At 40.9% G+C, this 15851-nt stretch overlaps 1 protein-coding gene across 2 annotated transcripts in view; it reads left to right on the plus strand.

Annotated features, from left to right (window-relative positions):
- Positions 1–316: 316 nt before the first annotated feature.
- The window catches only part of GUCA1C (guanylate cyclase activator 1C), a 45256-nt gene continuing 29721 nt past the window's right edge, over positions 317–15851 (plus strand). The window contains exons 1-2 of one of the 2 annotated variants that reach the window (XM_061454380.1): positions 317–755; positions 12164–12336. In XM_061454380.1, the coding sequence (XP_061310364.1) occupies positions 12181–12336 (156 nt within the window). In that variant the 5' untranslated portion in view covers positions 317–755; positions 12164–12180. Of the gene's footprint in view, positions 756–11053; positions 12337–15851 lie in introns of those variants that run through there. The other variant, XM_061454378.1, reaches the window with a different exon arrangement.

The following is a 15851-nucleotide window of genomic DNA, read 5'->3' on the forward strand; positions in this document are numbered from 1 at the left end:
ACCCCCCTGCCATGGGCAGGGACAGCTCACACTAAATCATGGTACCCAAGGCTCTGTCCAGCCTGGCCTTGAACACCACCAGGGATGGAGCATTCACAACCTCCCTGGGCAACCCATTCAGTGCCTCAGCACCCTAACAGGAAAGAACTTCTTATATCCAGTCTAAACTTCCCCTGTTTAAGCTTTTATAAGAAACATATACTCTTCTTCCCAAAGCAAAAGCAGATTTTTACTACCAGAGCTGCTCCCATACCATTTCTTCCAAACTCTTTCCCCTTCCAAACTCTTTCTTCCAAACTCTTTCATCCCTACTTCCTGAGAGGCATCAATACTGCCATAATTTGGAAGGGCCTCAGACCTACTTGATCCTGTTTGGAAGCCTTTCTGTCAGCTTTCATTTTGCTCCTACAACTCTAAATGCACTTTTTCTGCTCCCTGGCTGAACAGGCTGGAGCAGCCACCCTTTTCCTTCCTGCTTTCAGGAACTTTCAAGTGAATTTGTGCTGCAGGGTTGGGGAAAACCAGAGCTCCTCAGTCCAGAGCCCTGGGGAGGATTCATCTGCTTCCAAGACCTTGGCTCGAAACTCAGGAGAGTGTAGGAAGGGTACCTCTGACTTCCTTTGAGTTGATTCTGTTCCCTGCTTATTTAGTGCATTGAAGGCATCTGCAATGTTAGTTCCAGATGTAGAGACAGCATTTGTGGGATCTTCCCAGTGTGCATGGAGGACACTGGAAATACCAACCTCTCATTTAAGGTAAGCTCCTCTGTGGTGTATACCTGAGCAACCCCACTGTGCTCATCTTGCACACAGGCAGGTTTGAATCCAGGTTCAGTCCGTGCTTCGGAGCCTGATGCAGAAATACAAACAAAGCTGGAGCACTGTACAAGATACTCAGGGCACAATAAACATCTGATCAGGTTTTCACCAGGCTTGGATGTGTGCCCTACAGCTTTACTCTAAGCAGAGAGTTTTAGGAGCACCTGGAGTGTGCTCTTGTAAGACTACGCTTCGGTGAGAGTTACATCTATGAGAACGTGGATTCTTCATGTCATTTGTTCATGATGGGTCAGTGCTATTCAGATGCATGAGCAGCAGTTTTAATAAAGAAGGGACCGAAGAGGTTCCTCCCTTTGCAAACTGTATTCCCATTTTACAACATTATATAACTGTAATCCTGCTCTCAGCACATCCGCAGGATGGAGGTGGCAGGTATTTGGCTCTTTTCCTGTCACATCACCATAGTGCAATGGTGGATTTAGCAGGGTGAAATGAGGATTTTCATCTCTTACTACCTCTTATGTCTCTCTCTGAAGCCAGTAATAGCCATGCTCCCTGCGGGTGTTCTGGACTGTTTTTCAGAGAGTGAAAGACTTCCTTCTTCTGGACAGAGAATTGAATTAGAAGTGAAGCTGCAAGTAGTTTGCCTTCAGATGAGGGAGGAAACCTTTGATTTAGTGCTGAACTCAGTGGTCAGGAAATTGCATAAATTGAATACGTAGGGTTTGGCAGATGCTGTGCTTCTACCAGATTTGGAGGAGGAACGGAGAGCTGAGAGCACAGCTTTGAAACATTGCACTTAGAATTTAAACCGGAATCATTGTGGCAGCAGTGATACCAAACTCTCCTTGCAACTCTTGCACTTTTTACTGCAGTTTTAATTTGGCTCATCATGCACTATGTGTTTCACACAGGGAGTAGAATACCAAACCTATTCACCTGCAAATTTGGCTTCCAAGACTGTCTGCTCTGTAGAGCAGTCAGTTCTGAAGACAGAAGCAAAATGAGATTTAGATATTTTCAGACCATTTATTTCCTGAAGCAAAAAGAGTGAAATACCAAGCTAATAACAGAACTGGGGACATATTCCAAACTCCTGTACATTCATTATCACAACTAAGAAGCTCTAGGTCAGGTATAAAGAGCACTTGGTCCTTCTGCTGTCCAGGAGTGTTTTACATTGAACAACCACTGGATAAAGCATAGTAAATTCTTCTTAAACTAAACAAAAAAAAAAATATAGTCAGGAACCAATATTAAATAGACAAAACTTAACCAGGCTTATTTATTTTCTGATTCTTTGTTAGCAAAACGATGGCATTTCTGCTTCAGTGAATATAGAAGCTGTGGCCCACTACTTCATTAAGATTGTTAGTATCATTGCCCTTAGTCATTTCTGAGAGGGGAAAAAGTCGTTCCTAAATTAGAAGAAATGTTGAAATACTCGAAAGCCTTTGAAAGCAGAAAGAATGCTGTGTTTTGCTGTTCTCTGATGCAGTAGAGGCCGTTTGTAACAGAGCTTGAGCGTCCTGCAGCTGAACTGTCAGATTTTAGTTCATGCACTAAACAGCCTGTGATTTAAGTGTGATATAGCAGCCTTATCATTATTGTGGGCCTGAAACTGAGGAGATGGCCAATAAAGTTGCCAGAAGTAGCAGTGGTTCCCTAAGGTGACTTTTCTGCCAGTAGGGAGAAATGCATTAAACCCAGCCTTTCAGCGCTGTTACGTGGGGAAGCACAACTTCCTTAAGGCAAGAAGTACAGGCATCTGAAATGCCACCACTGTCAGCCTTTACAGACAGACTTTTTGCAGGTAAAATTAAGCTTCTAAGAAGCTGGTTTCCCTTACATGTAAGTGCAGCAGCACAGTAATTGAATGTGTAAGGTAGTATACTGCTCACACAAGCTTGCAGTATACTTTTTGGATGTGTTTAAGCCTCTGTGATTTGGGTTGCAGTTAATTTATTGAAATGGCATCCACTATTGATCTGCATCCATCTTAAGGCATTCAGTGATTCAAGCAGGGTTATTATGCAATGCAGACTGAATGCATGCATATTCCTTCTGAAAGAAGATCCTCCTTCACCCCCTTTCTCTGATGCTACTTACAAAACTCACAACCACCGTGCATGCAGTGCCATGAGTAAAGACACTGTACACTGTTGAGTGGAAGCTGTCACATCTCCGCAGCAGAAGGCAGCTCTTTGGCACCCTTTCCAGGGCTGGTGCGAGTGGAGTGGGAGAGAACCTTATCCTCAGATGCCAAGTGACTAAGTTAGGTGTGAGATCTGCACACGCTATTTCTGACCCCAGCGCGGTTTCACTGCAGCTCTGAGACAAACCTCTTTCCGTGATGCAGCTTCTCATGTGAAACACAGGGAAGTGTCATAGAAAAACACGGGTTGCTTCCACCATTGATGTAAAGTTAAAATAAGAAAAGCTTCCTGTTCTTCTGATGGCACTGTGTGGAAGACACATTACAGCATCAGCTAGCACACACATACTGAAGACACGTTGGGTAGTATGAAGAGTTGGCCTGCAGTCCGGTTCTTTAATATTAAACACAACAAATTACACACTATGGCTGCCAGGTGGTCCAGTATTATCTTATGTAGCTGGTCAAAAAAACAGAATTAATTTTCACAAAATGTAGTTTTCTGCTACTTAAAAATGACCAAAATTGGGAACTGGCCGCTAAGTAAATTTTCTGCTGGTTCTCCCAATGGAATAGCATGCACTGAAGTCTTGTAAGCACACTTTGTGCGTATGATTTTAACCTTTCTCCATAAAAGCTCTGACCGAGCTACAAGGAGTCAAAGCTGCTCAGTTGCTATGTTTTGCCTCTGTGGACCAATCAGTTACCCTCTTGTTTTTCAAGCCTTGCAGATGTTTGATGAACTCAGGAGGCAGGACTACAGCACCATGCAGAGATGCTGCAGCTCACTCTGCCCCTGTTAATAAGCTGCTTTGTTTCAGCTTCTGCATATTTCTAATTCAGCTTCGGAAGGCAACAGCTTCCAGACGCCTTTAAGGTGAAAAGCAGACATCAGGTATTTCCATGCAAAGTTTGAAATGCTTGCCCACCAAGGACCCAAGAAACACAGAGATTTGTTTTCAGGATTCTTTTGTACTTTTTCCTATGCTGTCCTGTAGCATCGGGGAAGCTTACAACTTACGCCTGTTCACTGGGGGCTTATGTTACTGGAAGACATCAGTGGCTGGTTGGCCAAAGTGCACATTCACAGGTTTGTCACAGCAACAGACTTCAGAGGTTCAAACTTTCCCAGGAATTGGTCTGCAGAATTCCACAGCCCATTATGGCTTTTCTGGTGAGCTTCATTTTCCATCAAAGGATTTGAAACTTATATCAATATCAGAGGACAGGGTTATCTGGTGTCCTGGTCTTTTTCCCCAGTACTGCAGACTTATTGTTTTTAAATACTCCAATGGCACCTTTAAGGCACAGGAGGATAACTCAGCTGTGAAGATCTCGTTATTCACCATCTGACAATGAAATGTTAGTTTGCTCCTGTAGGGCTTTTATACCCTCCTGAGTGTAATTGGTGGTCCTTCCTTTCTCTATTTCCTTTTGTTCAGTTGTTTTCATTTACAAACTTCTCTTGATTCCTTTCACACACCCACAATACCTCCTGAATGTAATGTTAATAATCTTCCTTCTAAACCAGAACACCTAGAGATTCCTCCTGGACAACTGGAGGCGTTCAAGTCATCCTACATCCAGGTAAAAGATAGTCTTGGAAATTCATTCCTATTCCAAGGTGATGTGCTGTTAGATAAGTGCAGTTTCTCTTTTTGGATGCTCCTTTCCAAGGAAAAGAGTTGATTTGTATTCTTGGATGTATTAACAGAAGTATGTTTAATACTCAAGAGACACTTTTTCAATTATGTGAAGTAGACCAAGAGGTTAAGACTAATTCATAAAGCCTGCGCACAGCTTTAGATTTCAGTTATCGTTGCAAAACATCGTTCAGTTGGAAGTATCAAAAAGTAAAGCAGAATGAATATAGTTCACTTTTGTGTCTGTGTGTGTGGAATGTGTTTTGTGGAATACATTAATTTCTTTGATAACAGGTTGGAAAATTTGGTCTCAAACTTACTACTCCAAACCCAGGGTGGTTATCTTTGACTCTTCAGATCTAGAGAAGTTGCTCCAGGAGGTGTATCTTCTGTTTGAGACAAATCCATCAACGTGATGAGTTTTAAGAACTGTGAAAGGAGCAATATTAGTCTGTTAAAGAGCAGTTTTCCAGGCTCATGCAAACAGCACTTGCTTCCAAGGATAGTTTGCTGTGATGTGCTTTTCAAATATGAGGCCTGGTTTAGTAAGTAAATTAACTTAGAATGCTTAGATTTTTTGTTTCCCTTTTGTATCTGCATAGGAAAAGGAGTTGGTAACATCTTCATGCTCTCTGTTCCATGCTGAACATGTCATATTTAAGTGATGAGAACTTTCTCCCATATTTCCCTAGGACTTTCTGCCACTTCAGTGGATATTTTATTCTCTGAGAAAATTGAAGTTTGGAACAGATTAGAGACTTCCTTAAAATGGCACCTCATGAAACTGCAAGATCAATTGAGACCTCTATCTCCAGTATAGTAGCTGAAGGGAACCCACTTGCTTTCGCAAACAGAGTATGTAACCTCCTTCTTAAGCTAGAGAGCACATTTCTTGTCATGAAATGAAACCTTCAAACAGCTTTGGAAGGCCAGTAATTTCTCTTCTTCTTTGTTTCTTTTCAAATGTTGATTGCAAGTCTGAACCCAATTCTTCAGAGCTTAGACTTCAAGTGGTTTGCTCTCAGCAGCGAATCCCGATATGCTGGCCTATTACACGATGCTGAAAATACATTAAATATGCAAGAAAGAAATCTGTAACACATCAGAATCGTCTGGAAACAATCATCTTTATTGTCTAAGCTCTACCAGATTTCCCGTGCCTTTATTTTAATTGCATGTGCTGATAAAGCATGTACATTCCTCTTGTGAAAGCACCAAAGTTTTGCCTTCCTACTCACGGAGTGCAACTTCTTAGTGAAGAGTAAATTCTCTAACATGCATTTTAGTCAATTTTTCAGAGTAATAGTCTTTGTCAACACTCCATGGGAAAAAATACCACTCAAATAAATGTTGTGCCTATGGTACTTTTTCATATATTAAAATTTGTCAAGAATTACAGCAGTCAGGAACTAGCTTTGAGACTGCTGGGGCGGTGTGAGACAAGCGCAGTCAGTGCTGCGTATCACAGTGGTGAGGAAATTCCTCTTGAGGAATGTAAACTATCAAAGGTCAAAAGATTTTTCCCCCATCTAATTAAAGTCCATGCTGGTTTGGGGTTTGTGTATTGCCTCTCAGAATGTAAGACTAAATGCTGATACTAAGTTGATGGGCTATTAGCTATTAATTCTCTACATGCAGACGAATACGTATAGAAGTCAGTGGTAAAAATGTATTGTAAAGGGAGTGCAGATTTGCCTTTATCCAGGGTAAAAAACAGTCTCTTTAGATTTGAAAGTCCATTTCATTTAAGAATAATAATAATAAAAAAACCCAAACAACCCCGAATAAAACCCACAGAGGAAAAGCCTGTCCCTCTCTCACTGCATCTACAAACCAGAGCACAACGGCAAAGCTGTGAGTTGCTAATGCAGCTATTCAAGGAAAGCAGTTGCCTGAGGGGAAAGATGGCAGAATTACTGCAGTACCTTCACAGGGGACATTACATTTAATTTCAAGTATTTCTAAACAAAAAAATAATGTTGTCTGTCCTGGACTTCCGTTGCTTGTCTATCTATAAGCTTAGATGCATAGAGATAACACAGATGCCCATCTATGGAGTATTTGTACCCTGGGAGACAAGCCCTGGTGCACTGGAGCTAAACCTGCTTCCATTTCCCACCGAGTCCCTCTCGGTGCTCAGAGGGAAGGTGATGCTTTGTGTGCTGTGAATTCTGGTACCTGAGATAATCCCAGACCCCACCCCAGCAAGGACTGACGGCATAGATGGAATTACTGCTATCAAACCAACCTATGACATGTGAAATGTAAGATTTTTTTTCAAGGCTAGTGGTGCACGGTGCTAAGCATGTTATGTATGTCCTTCAACTTCAGTTTATATAATCACCTTACAAATATCAAGTGTTAAACTGTTTCATTGATTGCTTTTGGTGAATTTGATGATATTTAGTATCTTTCTGAAGGAGGAATAGCTTTGATTTATCCTGTCTCTTTTTTCCACTTAGGGTGGGGGTAAGAGGATTATTGCCTTTCGTTTGGTTTTGGTTTACTGGGGTTTTTTTTAAAGATGAAATAGTATCCGTGTTGTAGAAGAGTCCCAGAAAGACAAGGATGTCACCTTAATACTTTATAAAGTGCTTTAGAAGCATTAGATTATTCCTTAGGTAACCTTACCAACAATTTAGAAACAACTTCAAAAATTAATTGTAAGAAGTATTTAATAAAGTTTGTGAACCACAGCAAATTAATTACTAATAATAATTTAAAAGAAAAAAATGAAACCAAGCCATAGAAGAGGAAGAGTTACAAGTCAGTTGCCATCTAGTCATCTCCTCGTTGTTTGCTGTCTTAACTCTTTCTGGGTTTTTTCTTCCTTTGGTTATCTAACATCAGTAAAACACTGTTTTGTCCCTATAGGCATCATGACTTCGGTAGCAAGCAGATTTCTCTATATGTATTATCACTTAAGAAAACAGATATACAGCATAATGCAATTTACAGGTTCATTGCTGTGCATTCAGTGTTGTATATTTTCATGCAAGCACACTGAGAAGCTTACAGGCAATTGAAACAGAAAGCATCCTAGTAAGAAAGCACTAAGCCTGTGTGGAAAAAATGACAGGAAGATGCAAATAGAAACTGCACAGGAAAAAATAATTTACATCAATGCTTTTATAATAAATGTGCAAACTGCAAATAGAGTGGGCTTGCCTGCATTGACTCAGACATCTATCTTAGATAGGACCTTCAAAATAGCATCCTTTTTGTCCATAATGATTGCTCTTCAGTCAGTCACTCTGACCACCAGCTGGATAAAGATAAGCCAATTAAACACTGTTTGGATCATGTCTAGTACATAAAAATAGCCATATTTCACTGGTCAGGTCAGAAGTATTTGTGGGCCATTCTCCTGTTTCTGGCAATAGCCAGGACCATGTGCCTGTGGAACAGGTACTCCTCAGTCACCCTCTCTGCTCCAAGCAGCCTGTGGCCATTCAATCAGTTAACAAGTTCATTAAATGTGTTTAATGGGCTTTTCCTCCATGAAAGTGTCTAATTGCTTTTTGAACTCATACTTACTTAGCCTCCACAGTTCCACAGTATAATTACACAAAATCCTTTACAAAAAAAACCTGAAAATCTCAAATTACATTGCAGGAACATTTCAAAGAATTCCAGAAAGCCTGCTTTGAGGTTAAAGGAAAATAAGATGTTTCAGTTTGGTGGCCTGCGATTTCTATGGCCACAGGTAAGATTGTTGCCTGTCACTATAGCAAAGGGAGCAGATAAAAATTCTAAATGGTCCTGTCTTCCTACATCCTTAAAGTCCAGGCATCTTATTCCTGTGGATTGCAGAGACTGATGGTGCTAATACATAATATTGAGAGGGACTTAGAGAGAACTTTGCTGTGGGGACAGAGTGGGTGTCAGAGTATATATAGCCCCTTCAAGCTTCTCCATAAAAGAGCTGTTGATTTCTCTGCCTTGGTATTGTTGTCCTCATTTGTGTGTGGTTTTTATGTTTCAAAGGCTTAATTAAATGATTCCCTATATTTTATGCCGTCGTGCATAACACCTTAATAGCCTTTATTTCATAACCTGTGTTACTTCATAACCTGGCCTCAAGTCACTTCGATTACATATGAAGGTCTAAATGCAGGTGCCATCTGGTACAGTGCTGAGAGGCTCCAAGTGACCTGTGAGTTGGGGTTTTTTATCCCCATTAAGTTCAGAGGAAACTAAGCACATAGTATGTATTTGATACATACTATGGAATTAAACTGTGGGTTCCACTCTGATGCATAAATTATCTGCTTCTTTCCAGGCCTCCTACTTGTTTTATGGCAGAATTTTGTCTTTTTTTCCATCCTTTCTTGAAGTGCCTCACATTCTCAAAGTCCCCTCAGTCTCTCTGATGTGTGTTCCTCATAGCTGCTTTCCCTCCCCATTATATCGCATTGCTTCCAGACCTACAATGCAAGTTCTTCACTACTTCTGCATTCTCCCTCATTCTAATTGCTGGACTTTGAGTGCCAGCTATACACATGAAGGAATATAATCCCTAACTAACCTGGATGTGTGGATACAATAAGTCTAAGAAAACTGTACTTTAACCTGAGAAGCATTTTTTCCTCAGAGTGAAAGGGAGGATATTAAATTGCTAAAAAGAACAGCGTGGCCAGCATAGCCTTTCTGATCTGGGTGTACTTCCTCACTATAATCCCCCAGTAAAGCTATCCTAACAGGAACATAGCCTATAAGAACTCCTTTAAAAGCATCTTCTTCTCCTACTGGCACATAACGCTAGCTTCCACGTTTCCATTTTATTCTATACTATTGCACTGCCCCTTCAAGTCTCCTGGGTATTCTATCTTTATATATCTTACATCTTTAATCAGGACCTGTGCTGGTAAGCAGTTGTGCCTGTTCATGTGCTTGTTTTTCAAATGCTATAAAACTTAAGGCTTTTCAGATTCCTCACATAGAAACTTTACAACATCTTGATGGTTATCTTGAAGAGTGACTTAAAATGTGCATTTCCCTGGCATTTTAACCTTGTCTTCCATAAGGACAAACACAAGAGAGTTAGGAGATTCTTCCATGCCATATGAGAGACATACATATGCTTTCAAGGGCTGAGATGGCTCACAATTGTGCCGTTGTTTTCTTCAGACGCACATCTGAAAATGTACCAAAAAACCCAATTATAGGCCCCTATATTTCCAAAAATCCCAATTGTCTGTGATTTCTGAAACCTAGGGTTGAAACCTGTGGGGTTGGGGTTGGGTTTTAACCTTTGAATACTGCCTTTATTTCTGGAAACAGTGGGAGTCTGAGTAACATTTGAGTTTGGAAACATTGCCCCTTTTTTTTTTGTGGAACAAGAAATGTGGGAGATGTACACTGGGAAAATTCTGGGTCTTCATTTCCAGTTAGTAGCTACTGAAAACTTAGATTTGATGAACAAATGTAAGAGACGGAGGACTGCTTCTTTTAAGCTACGTGTCTTTTGCTTGCTGCTCTTGGTTACTACAAATACAGCATTCTTTGCCTGCAAGTGATATTTTACAGTATTTAAAATACCATTTCGCATGTTTCAGATTTAGCCTGGGTTTATTCAGTACTTCACACAGGTAATCCCTGCTGCTTCTGAAGGCCTTGATCCTATAACTGACAACGCGCTAGCAGACCGTTATTGTTGCTCTGGGGAGACTGTTGTAAGAGAGGCAAGGGAAGCCTAGAGATTATAAAAATCACCTTTAAGTGATGGCTACGTATATATCGCTATTGAATTCCTCTAGGCATTCAGGTGTACTTTTTTCCCCTCTTCTCTCCCTCTTCAGCAGCATTGCTCTGACTGGCTGCAGACACTGATTTATGCCATATAGTTATAAATATATGTGCTGAAAGCCTGTTCCACTCAGAGCCCAACTTGTTCCAGTTCGCTCACCTTTTGCAGTGAAGGCTTTTATCTATTTCTGAGAAATATATTGCACTTCTGATCTTACAGGATTAGTGTGTCCCAGGGCTTTATCTGCCTACAGAATTAAACAGAGTCCAAAATACTGGATGACCATGTGAACCTGGATGCTGTTACACAAAGCCTGTCTTAAACCTTCTGCTGCAGGGGCAGCTCGCCCAGGTTCAGTTATTGGGTGCACCCCATGGGTGCACCTCCACTCATCCCTCGTGCCACCTGAAAACCCAAGTTTCATGGCACGGCCAACCATAACGCTCAGTTTCTTTGCAGTATTCAGATTAAACTTGTCTCCTGCAGCTGTTGATGCTGCTCTTCTTACTGAGCCAGCCTGAGTCTTGGCCCAGAGGGAAATTCAACTGATGCAGCTGTTCAGAACTCCAGGAGCAGCCCGGCTGTGCTCTCCTCTGCCAGCTGAAATAGAAATGCTGCTCGGGTAGTGCTCACCTTTCCTTTTGTGAGACACCACCGGAGTGGGGAGACAACACCTTTATTGTAGGCTTAAGATTAACAACCGTATTTTTGCATTCTACCAGTTCAGTCTTCAACCCCACGCCATAGCATAGGCTGTAAGGCTTAAATACTGTAAAATTATAATCTGCTCTGTACCACTACACAGCCCAGACGTTATGACATTGCTCTGCAAGTTTCCTTGTGGATAAATAAGAGACAATTTGAATCAGTGGAAGAAGCAGTCCTGCACCCCCTCTACTGCTGGCCACCTTCTCCCATACCCACTCAATCTGTGCTCTTGTTCAACGCAATGTTCTGTGAGACCAGGCAATGAAAAATTTAAATCATCACTGAAGCTCATTGTATTCATTAGCATTCCGTTTGATTGCAAGCTTCTGCCTTGGATCTGTTCTTACAGTTGTTCCCAAGTGCAACCACAAACGCTCATGCTGGCCTAAGGGAAGGGACAGCATGGGACTGAATGAGCAGTGGCAATGGGGAGACAGGCCTTAGGACAACGTTGGGTTACACAAGACTCAGATGCTCAGATGAAGAACTGCTGCCTAAGGTCAATGGCAACAGTTTTGTGCCCAGTGTATAGCTGCTTTCAGGTTTTCCCAGGTTATCCAAGTCAAATCATGTTGCAGTTTTGGCCTATAAGGTAAGATTTGGACTATACATATATGGTACATACAGAAGTAATAAAAGTGGGAATTCAGCTGCTAGAAGGCAGCTGCACAAAAGGTATCCAAATATTTAAATGGGGCTGAAGGTTTAGTTGAAACCTTGTCAATTATTAAAGCAAAGGTTTGGAAACTACTCTCAGAGTCCCTGCATGTTGCTTATTCAATATTCATCCAGTTTACACAGCTTTAGCACCACAGATGCCAGTGCGAGATGAGAATCAGCATTAATCGGTCCTCATGCCCTGCTGAGGCTTTGCAAACTGACTGTGCACAAAGACTGTAATCAGCTGATAAAACCATGGTGCACTAAAACTGGGCACCAGTAATCTCTCTAGGGTGCTATATTTACTTAGTCTCTATTAGTAGTGATCTGTAAGAGGTTTAAAGTAGCTCTCAAAAGCAGAGTTGGTGTTTAAATGATCGCTGTTGAGAAGCAAGAATCAACATTTGGATGAATAAATACTGAAAAAGGTTACCTGGTATGTTCGATGCTATGGGTGCTGCTGGATCAGCGGATGACATTAATGCTATGGAAATTCACCACTGGTACACTAAATTTATGAGGGAATGCCCATCTGGACAGCTGTGTCTGCATGAATTTAAACATGTCCTGGATCTACATGGACTTACTCCAGAAGCTAACAGCTATGTCGAACAAGTATTTCACACATTTGACATGAATAAGGTAAGAATTCATTCTTAACTTCCTGGCTTTCTCATGGCTGTACTATCTGATGCATTCAGCGGCATGCCTCAGAGGGCTGGCAATGCTGACTGTTTTGAGGTAAGAGAAGTGATTCAGAGGTGATTCAACAGAAAACTGGAGGCAAATAAGCGCAAGTGGCAGACAAACACTTTTGAATGCTTTGCTCCCAGTACACTTTGCCATTTTGAAACTTGCATGCAGTCATTCCAGGACATTTTGATTGGTTCCTTATCTTTCAAGCCTGGATTTTTGTTATTGTTTTCAGTGTGTGTTAATAATTGCAAGTTTTAACTTTGCTTTAAAGCAGCGTTTGGCTGTATCCATAGGTATTAATGCTTTAACAAAATGCAACACAGACACACTACAATTCCTTCTGTTGCCTTTTGTCTCTCAATTCATTCTGAGCACCTTCTGTGGCTTAGTTTGGTATCACTCAATCCCCCTTTTCCAAAGACTTATCTGTCTGGTTTTGATCCATCATCCTGATTGTACTGCTTAACATGCTAGGCCATCCCAAAAGCAGTTGTCAGTGGCATTGCTGTCTTATGTTCTTCAACCTCAGTGTTCATAGAGGTCTCCTCTAGCCATGAGACTTATCCAGAAGACTGTGCCTTGTTATTTTTCCCTTAAGCTAAAATGGGACTTTCTGAGAATCATCTGTAATTCCTATGGAAGTGTTTGTCCTTGACTGATATCAGGTTTAGGCTGAATTGTCAATACTACAAAATCAAAGTCTGCTTCTAGATAATAGAGTAGGTGGTCTCCTCATGGTATAAAAACTTACTAAGAAAAAGACAAAAAAAGAAAGCAGCATTAGTGTTCTCTACCTACAACCCTGATCTCAGTAAATTCAGAGCTGAAATGGAAAAGGTGTTATTACATTACATGAACGACTTTAGTGGCAGGTTAAAACTGGTCGTAATTGTAGCCAGGACTACTCCAGGCAGTTTCAATTTCCAGAAATGGCCTTTCTGTTCTTTGTTATGAAATGAATTATATACGTTCCAGAAATTGTATGGTGCCCAAAAGACTAAGAATTCCCAGAGTCAGTACCTTTGTTACACAGTTCTCTTGTTATGCCTACTTCCACACGCACGCTCCCACCCCCAGTTCATCTTGGCTTTTTGGTATTATTTAATTCTTTATATACTTATATATATCTTTATATGTATCTTTATATCTTTTATATTACATAATTCTTTTTTTACATGAACTTCAAGTCCTGTTCTTCTAAAACCGGGCTCTTTGCATGCTCTTTTCCACCCCCTGCCAATTACCAGGCGGTTAAATATACTGGAATTCGATTAAGTAGTATCACCTAACTCAGTAAACGTGCTAATTACAGATGATGAGCAAATTTCTAGTCCATAAACATGGAAATGGACCAACAGGAATGGTTAACTTAACGTGTCCTTTTCAATTAATAAATTGATGTATTGTGTTCCCCAGTAAAGCTTTACCAATGCCAACTTGCTTGCGTGACGCGCATGGACAGGGTCTGAGCCTATCTAAGAGCTTTTTCAGGGTAGCTTTAATGTGCTATTGGAAAACATTTGGAAATAGATCCAAAATTTATTTTAGACAAATACTGTCAAGTATTGAACCTGCAGCTGATTTCAGTTATTTTCCAGAAAACTGGAATGTGAAAGAATTGCTTTTGGAAAATCAGGCTTCTGTCAAGATGACAGCACACCAGTAACCACAGGCATAAGGAAACTGAGTGTTTGCCATGAGACACATGAGGGTGTGGAAAGAGGAGATAAAGTATCCTTCAGATAGCTTTATGCCAACAGAAATGCCTAGGAGAACTTGCCACTACTGCTGCTATTGGTCTATGTATTTGAAAATATCTATTGTATGCAGTAAATGGTTCATCCAGTACAGGCAAAGAGTGCAGAATAACTTGGGCACAAACAGGGCACAGCTGCTCTTTACCATCTTACCCCATTCAGCTTTCTCTACTATTTGCAGTCTTTGTAATACTACATGAAATCAAAACTCTTAACAGTTTACTTCACGTGTTTAAATTACTTGGAGCACTGAGAATGTGCATATAGATGCTGACATTTGCTTTTTATACAATTCAAGCATTACAATCCAACCTGTTACAGTTGTGAGAGAGCTTTGCTATGTCTAAGTTATTTAAGAGTACCTTTCTGTAAGGAAAAAGAGGTAGTAAATGTAGCTAGTCATTCTGTATGAAGACAAGCTTTAGGTAAACCTGGAACCTGTCTAAGCAGGGAAAGAACTCCAAGCCAAAAAGGTGGGGAGCTTTTGAGGGGGTTTGAGTGTTGTTTAGGGGTTTTGGGGGTTAGCTTTGGGTTTCTTTTTTTGGGTGGCAGAGGAAGAGCAGGGGGAAGCAGGATGAGATTTTGTCGGTTGTTTTTTTACAGGTTACCAATTGCAGGGCCTCCCTCCCACTGCAAATAGCTTAGCACCCAGGGAGTAGCTTGCTCAATTACCTGATGAATATCAAGACGTATGCCTAAAGCTTGCCAGGTTATACATGCATCAGAGTTTGACTGTTACATAGTCCTGTGCACCCATCTCTGACCCCTTTCTCCTGTTTCCCCATAACTTTTTAATCAATTGGCATATGTGAATGAAATTGGAAAGAGTAGGCGTTCCAGCCTACTCCAGCCTACAGTTTTCATACAAAATTGGCAGCTGGGTAGCATGGACGCACCCAGAATGAATGACCTACTCATACAGAATTCAGCTTTCATCCATTAAGGCAACAGCTAGCTGGCAAAAGAATCAGGCACTTGTTTCCTTTCCTCCTGGTGAGGATACAGGGTGGAGCTGGGCTGCCAGGCTGCGGTGATTTAGGGAACGAAAGACAGAGTCTATATAAATGTAGGCTTTTATTTTGCTATTCCCTGAAGAGCTTGTTTAATTAATGTTCCATGTTAGACAGAAATAGATGTTTTATCCGTTTGGAACTCTACCCCCAACACACCTCCCCACACCCCCATTTTAATGACATTAAACAACAATTTGGCCTTCTGGGCTTCATAAAATCCACTATCAAACTGCTTAGGCTAGGCTTATAACCTCCTTATTTAATAATGAGCTCCCACTAAAGATTTGGTATTAATTTCCAATTCTGCAAGATGTTGCAACAGCCCTTCGTTAGCTACTGCAATCTGAGGCATGGATTTTATTGCGTACTTTCTCAATTGAGCTCTTGCAGCAATAGCACAGGAAAAGATATTTAGAAGGCAGAACTGGAATGGCACATTTAGAACAGTTATATACATGAGACTGTATAGTCTGCGTCCTTTTGCAGCTGGAAATAATATGAAGAATGTGGCATCTACTCCCAGATAAAAGCCTGGCAAGTTTTTGTCCTTGTCCAGTCTATTTGTATCATTTAGTGGCTAGAAATGCTTAAACACTTAAGAGAAATAAATCAAGTGAACCAGAATGTTTTACCTGACTATTTTACCTTTTCCTTCTTAATAACATCCCTCCCCCCCAAATCTATTTTTGAT

Source organism: Pezoporus flaviventris, unplaced genomic scaffold (genome assembly GCF_033815535.1).
Source record: "Pezoporus flaviventris isolate CSIRO_AGI_PZ_B2104156 unplaced genomic scaffold, CSIRO_AGI_Pfla_v1 ptg000015l, whole genome shotgun sequence".
Classification (NCBI taxonomy): domain Eukaryota; kingdom Metazoa; phylum Chordata; class Aves; order Psittaciformes; family Psittacidae; genus Pezoporus; species Pezoporus flaviventris.